At 33.4% G+C, this 8,709-nt stretch overlaps 1 protein-coding gene across 1 annotated transcript in view; it reads left to right on the top strand.

The window, feature by feature from the left end:
- Positions 1–8,709, top strand: part of plxna3 (plexin A3) — a 157,109-nt gene that overhangs the window by 57,122 nt on the left and 91,278 nt on the right. The window contains exon 4 of the mRNA XM_052563751.1: positions 1,365–1,505. Coding sequence (XP_052419711.1) covers positions 1,365–1,505 — 141 coding nt within the window. The remainder of the gene's footprint in view (positions 1–1,364; positions 1,506–8,709) is intronic.

Below are 8,709 nucleotides of genomic sequence, written 5' to 3'. Positions count from 1 at the left end.
CTTCAAAGATGTTTTGAATTTGACATATTTAGAGCTCGCTTTTTTTCACCCAGCAAGCTCAACTACACTAATTATCAGTGTGAGGAAACAGAGGAGTCGCTAATGATGAGGCAGCGGGGGTTCGAGTGTATGTGCGTGTGTGTGTTGTTAAAATGTAATTGATTTTTATCGCACATCTGATCAGATGCTGTAATCTCGTGTTCGCTCAAAGTTCTGCGTTCGTTTTCTAGGTCAGCCGAAGAATTCTGCATTCATGAGGAAAATTATAATACTGCGTGTGTCAGTGATAATCAGATGTGTAAGTGATGATATGCGGCCAACCAGAAACGCTGTGAGCGGTAAAGTCACAGTAAAATACCTGGAATTTTAAGCGATATTTTTCATTCATCCAAACTCATAAAAGCTTAATTCGTCTTTGGAACACAATTTAAGATATTTTGGATGAAAACCGGGAGGCTTGTGACTGTCCCATAGACTGCCAAGTAAATTACACTGTCATGGTCCAGAAAAGTATGAAAAGCATCGTCAGAATAATCCATCTGTCACATGGTTCTGAATTTTATGAAGCGAAAATGATACTTTTTGTACGTGAAGAATTCAAATATAATGACTTTATTCAACAATTTGTCTCCACTTTCTCTCCCAACATCACTATAGCGCCATTTTGGAGAACATCCGCTGAACTCAAGCAACGTACGTTCTTCTGTGTCAGCCGCGCTGTTTTAGTTCAAATCAAAGCATAAGTACACGTAAAAAATGTATCCTTGTGTCGTGGCTGATACAGAATAGAGTACACAGTTTGTGTCCAGTGATGTTCTCCAAAATGGGAGAAACACAGAGGAGACGAATTTTTGAAAAAAATCATTATTTTTGTTTTTTTCACGTACTAAAAGTATTTTCTTCACTTCATAACGTTATGGTTGAACCACTGATGGGAGATGGACTATTCTGACGATGCTTTTCATACTTTTCTGGACCTTGGCAGTGTATTTTACTTGGCAGTCTATGGGACAGTCACAAGCCTCCCGGTTTTCATCCAAAATATCTTAAATTGTGTTCCGAAGACGAACAAAGCTTTTACAGGTTTGGAACGACATAGCGGTAAATGATTTGTAAATGACAAATTTTCATTTTGGGGTGGAGTATCCCTTTAAAATCAAACACTATAAACATGCTTTTTTTGTTATCGAAGTATGATTAGTGAAGAAATAATGTAAGGTGGAATTTTATTTGTTTTGATTGAAAAGTGGGCGGGTGCATAAACAAAATAAGACAGACTTTTTTATACACTGAGGGATCGTTTAATATAAGATTTCGAAGAAACCATTGATTCCATGTTGAAATGAACTCTGATTTGTTTTCAGATCCGAGTGGACGGTGTACCGCCGCCTTCAGAGAATGCTCTGCTGTACGAGACAGTCACCGTCGTGGAGGGAAGCCCGATTCTCCGTGACATGGTGTTCAGTCCTGATTATCAGTACATCTATCTCCTGAGCGACAAACAGGTGAGAATTATTCTGAAAGGGAGCTATTTTCTGATGAGATGAGGTGACTAATACTAGGAAAAATTCTGTGCATGTCTACTGGATAGGCTTAGTCTCTTTTAGACAGCTCTTTCTTTGTTTTCGTTTATCAGGGATGATCCAAAATGGGAATTTTAACTGATACTGATAGCCAGTGTTTATTTTATTTGGCCGATAAAGATTTTTCGGAATATACAGTAGAAAAAAAATATGTATATATTTTGAGACTGATTTATTTTGAAAAAAAAAAATAAAATACTTGCAATATCTGCCAAAACAGATTATAAGAATATATACAATACAATAATTGTTCCACCAAAAATATTGACCAGTGCAACTGTTTATATAAATAATTTAAACAATTTTAAATATATTCCAATAGAAAAAAAGTTATTTTAATAATAATCCTGCAATTTTACTTATAAATACGGTTTTGGTGAGCATCTTTAAAAATAAAAATAAAAAAATCGTACAAACCCCAAACTTTTTGCGATAATGTAGACTGATGTCTTTACCAAAATATTATGCATCATTTGTTAATCATCGTTTTCAGTCATGAACTTTGAGTTTGAAAAATCTGAGACCACTAGTGAAAAAGTTTTTAAAATGTGAATTAAAAAAAAGATTAAAAGACTTTCAAAGATTGAAAATTAAAAAAGTTATATCTTCAGCATAAAGATTTCAATTACACTTACTTTCAAATACAGATCAATTTATAGAGTAGAATCTATATATCTGTCTGTCTGTCTGTCTGTCTGTATACACACACACACACACACACACACTTTTGCGGCCCTCTTTAGATCACTTTTGTTCTTGATTTTATCACTTGCCATTTGCTGTTAATTTATTTCATAAAGCCAACAAAAACATTTACGACATGCGGCGAGGACACAATAAAGGCACATTTGTGAGGAGAGAGTGGGCGCGCAACGCTTTTGTCTTAAGACCCGAACCGGAATCTCAGATATGTTGTTTTAACATCTGCGAGACAGGAAAACAGAATATGAAACGCCGCTTCACGACTCTGAATGGGAGCCCCAGCTGCTTGGCCCTAATAAGAAATGGTGGGGAAGCATTTCCATCCAGAGCCGAGCGGAATAACAGCCCTTCCCATAATGCTCCATTATACAGCCGGAGGAGAGGAAGGATACGTCAAAGTTCCTCAGCAGCTGAACAGACGGAGAGACACTCTCGTACAGTACAGCTGTAGCTTTTTCTTCTTTTTCTTCTCTTACTCCTCTATTCAATGCTTGTTTCTTTCCTTCGGAGAAAGAAATTTGTTGTCTTTTGTGAATTTTTGAAAGACCCCTTTTTTTGTGTGTTCGTTTCCTTGAGAAGGATGAAGTTCAAGTAACGCACAGAAAACATTACTGTCTTTGAGAGAGCTGAACGAAGCTTCAGTCTCCAGAACAAGGATATTTTTAAATCCTTATCAGTACTATTCAGAAAAATAACACGATAAAATGTTCTCGTGCTCCAGGCGTCCTGGAGCGGTGTAGGCAGGAATTAGCCATGCAGATAATGGTATTAATTTCACCAGCGTTACGCTTGAAGGTAAAGCAGTTTAATGATGTGTGCGATGACCTCATCTTCATGAGATGATGGATAAATATAGATATATGGATGTTCCTTCAACTATTTCTTTCAAACTACTCCTATTTTTTAGATTCAAACTTTACAGATTTTAACCTGTTTATTATTTTTACATTTTTTTCATTACTTTATTAAAATGCCAAATTGATTAATAAATGATTAATAATAAAAGGGGCTAATAAAAGTTGCTAATAAAAACGTGCTAATAAAAGGGTTTTATGTATAGTCTTTATTGTTTTATGACTATTCCAGACACATTCTTCAACCTTAAACTGTGACAATTTAATGATATTACGTGTATATGTATATATATGTATATACAGTACAGACCAAAAGTTTGGAAACATTAATATTTTTAATGTTTTTGAAAGAAGTTTCTTCTGCTCATCAAGCCTGCATTTATTTGATCTAAAATACAGAAAAAACAGTAATATTGTGAAATATTATTACAACTTAAAATAATAGTTTTCTATTTGAATATACTTTAAAAAAGAATTTATTTCTGTGTTGCAAAGCTGAATTTTCAGCAACATTACTCCAGCCTTCAGTGTCACATGTAACATCAGTCTATCACATGATCATTTAGAAATCATTCTAATATTCTGATTTATTATGAGTGTTGGAAACCGTTCTGCAGTCTAATATATTTTATGAATAAAAGGTTAAAAAGAACTGCATTTATTCAAAATAAAATAAAAAAATCTAATAATATATTTTCTTTACGATCACTATTTATCAATTTAACACAACCTTGCTGAATAAAAGTATTGATTTTATTTAAAAAAAAAGAAAGAAAAAAAAGTGACTGACCCCAAATTACTGACCAGTAGTGTATATTGTTATTACAAAATATTTATATTTTAAAAACATATCTTCTTTTTTTATTATTCATCAAAGTATCCTAAAAAAGTATCACATGTTCTGAAAAAATATTAAGCAGCAGAACTGTTTGGAACTTTGATAATGAATCATCACATTAGAATGATTTCTAAAGGATCATGTGATAATGATCCTAAAAATTCAGCTTTGCATCACAGAAATAAATGATAATTTAAAGTATAATACATTTAAAAACAATTATTTTAAATTGTAATAATATATCACAATATTACATTTTTTTTATGTATTTTTGATCAAATAAATGGAGGGTTGATTAGCAGAAGAAAAACATTGGTCTGTACTGTATATATGTGTGTGTGTGTGTGTATATATGTGTGTGTGTGTGTGTGTGTATATATATATATATATATATATATATATATATATATATATATATATATATATATATATATATATACACATAATATACAGTTTTTAGTATACAGAATTTTTTTTCATATATTTATTAATATATAAATAAGTTAAATCTAGTAAAAAACTGGTAAATTATGTACTTTTATTGCATAAAATGTATGTATATCTATATCTACTAATATTAAATAATCATTAATTTTGCTGTTTTGATGAATAATTCTATTATGATCTAAACAAAGTGTGAAATAACAATTGCAGTATTTACCATAGGACAATTATATAGAAATATTAATTTAGAATTGTATAAAATTAAAAACAAGGCAAGTTATTTATATATTTATTTTATTAAATTATATATTATTATTATTATTATTATTATTATAAAATCACTTGAAAACAGAATATTTTAATGTAAGGAGTCAGTTTAACTAAATGTTTTTCAGACAAAATGATTTGAAATGTGTTGGAAATGGCTTGTTTTTGGTCAGAAGGAAATGGCAGATTTGGTTCTTTGATGCGTGTGTGTTTACTACTAGATGCTGTTACTAAAGAAATGAAAGTAGTGTGAATAAAGTGTTTTATTTTCTTTGTAAGTCTTCTAGTTGAAGAAACACCCATCTGCATTAGCACAAGGCATCATCTGGAGTGTTGTCTCTCTGTTCAGCTCGGTTCTGGATGGTTCCCAGAGTTTCAGGGAGGCACTGTAAACTCCAGTGTGGGACTAGATTAATAGCGTCTCCCTCTTTCACCGTCACACTCTCACAAAAGACTCACTGATGTGTTAAAGCTCCACCGCTGAACTCCTGACATCGATATTTGTGTTAAGAACTGAAGGGATGTTCTTCAGATGGCCCTCGACTGATTGATCAGGCCTTGTGCTCATTAAAAGCTTTTCTCTATGCTGAGATCATAAACGGATAGATTGTGTGTATTAATCTGAAAACACCAGCCAAGGGGTTGAACTGGGCTTTACGGTCATGTCTCATCATGACGTGTCAGGTGTCACCATTTATGAAACAGAGAAGCAGGTATATGCTGAAAACTAAATTTCATTTACTGATAACAGCTTTAGTACCTCACTGCAGCAAATTGTTTTACTGTGTAGGAATTTTATTTTGCAAATTGCAACTTGCAATTGTTTTCTAATTTATTTATTTTTATTTATTCATTTGTCCTTTGAAAATCACATCAAAGGTAACGTGCAATTTTTTTGTTTTATGTACTTTTTATGTTGGATTTTATTGTTTCATGATTTGTCCCAAACACAAACTTTCACTTTTTAACTATGACAATCTATTATTACTGATATTAATCTATTATTATTTTAATATTATTTTTCAAAGCCATCATGATCTCAACAGAGTGAAATAACAAGCCATTTGGATATTTATTTGAAAATTATGTATATATTTTTGTTACATATTTTTTTATCACAGAAAAATTCTTCAATGATATTTACATTTTAAATGTTCAAAACAGAATTTTCTGTCAAGCTGTTCTGATCATCAGAATTATTGTGTTGGATTTATTTCCACATTTTTGTCTTTTAAATCTTTCAAAAAGATCCATGAATTGGCTTTCCGATGTCACGAATATATAATTATATATAAACTTCTATAAAAACCTAGCTCAAATCCTTATGTATAAGTGTCCAGTTCAACATTTTTCTCAAGTAAAGGCTTGATATTATTAATTTATTTACATCCGGTATTAATGTATTTTTTATTAAGCAATTATGCTTTTATTTTATTTTATGTTGGTTTATTTAATTTATTTTATGGTTTTTTTTTTTTTTTCATTTTAATGTATTTTATTAGAATTTCTTTTTGTGCAGTTTGATTAATATTTTTTTTTTTATTCATCTTTTATGTTGATTAAGAAGGACTACCTAATTATTCAAAGTTCTCTGTAGTTTGGACCTAATTTATACCACTCTATCTTTTACTGAGGGGTCGCCACTGATTACTTAATTTCTCCACCAATCAGAATCTGTGTGTAGACACACATTACCCTCTGCACTTTATGAAATAAGAAACGTGAATGAATCGGCAAGAGTCAATAATTCATAACCTACACTGACCGCTGGAGTCTGTGGATTTGAATATTTCATTTGGGGCAGGTGCACAGATAGGTGAGAGAGCGCATTTGCTCGCAAAATGGCCCGCTGCCACTCGGAGCCCTCCGATGTGTGTCTGTAAAAGGTCTGTGAATGCCAGGTTTTTCCAGAGCGGCATCATTATTTACCATCCTGCTCCTCCAATTGCACCGGTAATGCAGCCATTTCATTGGAGAGAAAGAGATATGAAGCCTTTCATTTATCTTACATTGTACTCATCCATCAAACACTGACAGCGTTCCTGACAGAATATACTGAGCATGCACAAAAATCACTTTCCTCTGTTCCTATGTGCTTTTCAACTTTCTATTCATCAAAGAATCATAGAAAAATGGACCACAAAATATTGGACAGAAACTGTCTTCAACACTGACAAGAAGAAGAAGAAATGTTTCTTGAGCTGCAAATCATGATTTCTGAAGGAATGTGTAACACCAAAGATGAAAATAATATATTTTATTATTATTTATTATTAAAATAAAATTTTAGACGGTAATATTTAAAAAAAATTTTTTTTTGGATTTTACTGTATTTTTGATCAAGTAAATGTGGCATTAGGGAGCATAAGAAAACATAACAAACAAAAAAAATCCAAACTTTTTGCCCATTTTCCAAACAGAAAATATGCTGTATTTGATATTGAAAACAAAACAAACAAAAAAAAGTATTATTCATATATATTCATATATATTAGAATTTTCTTTTAATGTTTTGTGATATTTGAATATCCAAACCAGTGTTTTAGCATTGGTCACCTGACTCCTTTAAATGTTAAATAATTATAGTTACAAGTATTATTTTATGAATTGTTGTTTATATTGATATTGCTGTCAGTTAATTGGCCATTAATCGAGTTATACACCCGCAGAAGCAATCCAATTGGAGGCTGTGGGTCACATGACTTGTATCGCTAGACCTGATTGGATGGCTGTAAAATTTACATTTTAAGGCACCAAGCACAGTAAAATAAATCTGGACAAATAACCTGAAAGCATTTTATTTGTTTATTTATTTTTGTTTTGTTTTGTTGTGCAATCTAGTTGCTTTACACCGCATGGACTTATGCACTATGTACTCAATCATATAGTGTATCAATTTATAAGGTTATTTATAAGGCACCTTTATTATTTGTTTGGCTGAAAGGCCGTGGGGCCTTTGCTAAGGAAGTAATTGAGCTCCGTTTCCATCATATTGTCAATCAGGGGTCTGGACTGGGTAATAAGACCGTAGATTTATGCATAGCTATGTGACAGAATAAACTAACATGGGCCAGCAGACTATACCTCACCCACCCGTCCTGATTGACGCAACACACACACACACACACACACACACAGTGCCGGAGAGCCATCAGCTACTCTGCACTTGAAAGCAGAGCCGTGTCCCTTTAGGGTGGGTGTTTTTTCCGTGGCTCTTGTTTTTCTCACTCTAAACTCTAATCTTGGCAGCGATCAAAGGCGATTACAACTCCATGGAATGAGCATTTTTAGAGCTTCTAAAGGCGGTTTTCAAAAACAACTGCTTTTGGGTGTGCGTCTTAAGTAAGCCAATCATCGGGACTGTGACAGCCCACACCAACTTTGATCCACAAACCACTCTTTTAGATTTAATATATTCATGTTATTTCTGTCCTAGACCTCCCACTCTCTCCAACTCCCATCTTCATTTTATATAAGCTGGTGTTTTTGGGAGCTGATTCATTTCTCTAATACGCCTGTGCTGTTTCTCCCGTGCGAGTCTTCACATCTGCAGCACTTATATTACTGTCCCCTGGACAGCTCGTTCTTTTATGAGTTCCCCCTGTGCTGTTTTCTGATATTTTCTCTTCCTCCGCGTGAGTTGACTGTGCTGATGCTCTGCCGTTCGGCTGCATTGCTCCGTCTACGCTGAGCCCTTCTGTAAGGAAAAGCCTGGATGTTTGAAAGTGTTTACAAGGAGCTGAACGTGTTTGTGTGGATCAGATGGAGGGCGAGAGGTTTGAGTTGAGGGCTTGTGTTGAGAACTGCTGTAACTACTGTGTTCCAGGGCTGAAAGAGACTCTACTTGGGCATGTGGGGATTACAGTCAATGGCAGGGAATGGGTCACATGACTCAAATCCCTAAACCTGATTGGATGGCTGTTAAATAGAAATATTAGGGCACTAAGCACAGGAAAATTATACTTAAAGGGATAATCCACCCCAAAATGAAAATTTTGTCATTACCGTATTTTTGGTCGCA

This window comes from Carassius gibelio, chromosome B8, assembly GCF_023724105.1.
Source record: "Carassius gibelio isolate Cgi1373 ecotype wild population from Czech Republic chromosome B8, carGib1.2-hapl.c, whole genome shotgun sequence".
Classification (NCBI taxonomy): domain Eukaryota; kingdom Metazoa; phylum Chordata; class Actinopteri; order Cypriniformes; family Cyprinidae; genus Carassius; species Carassius gibelio.
Note: the sequence above shows the minus strand (reverse complement) of the source record. Positions and strands in the feature narration are given on the sequence as shown.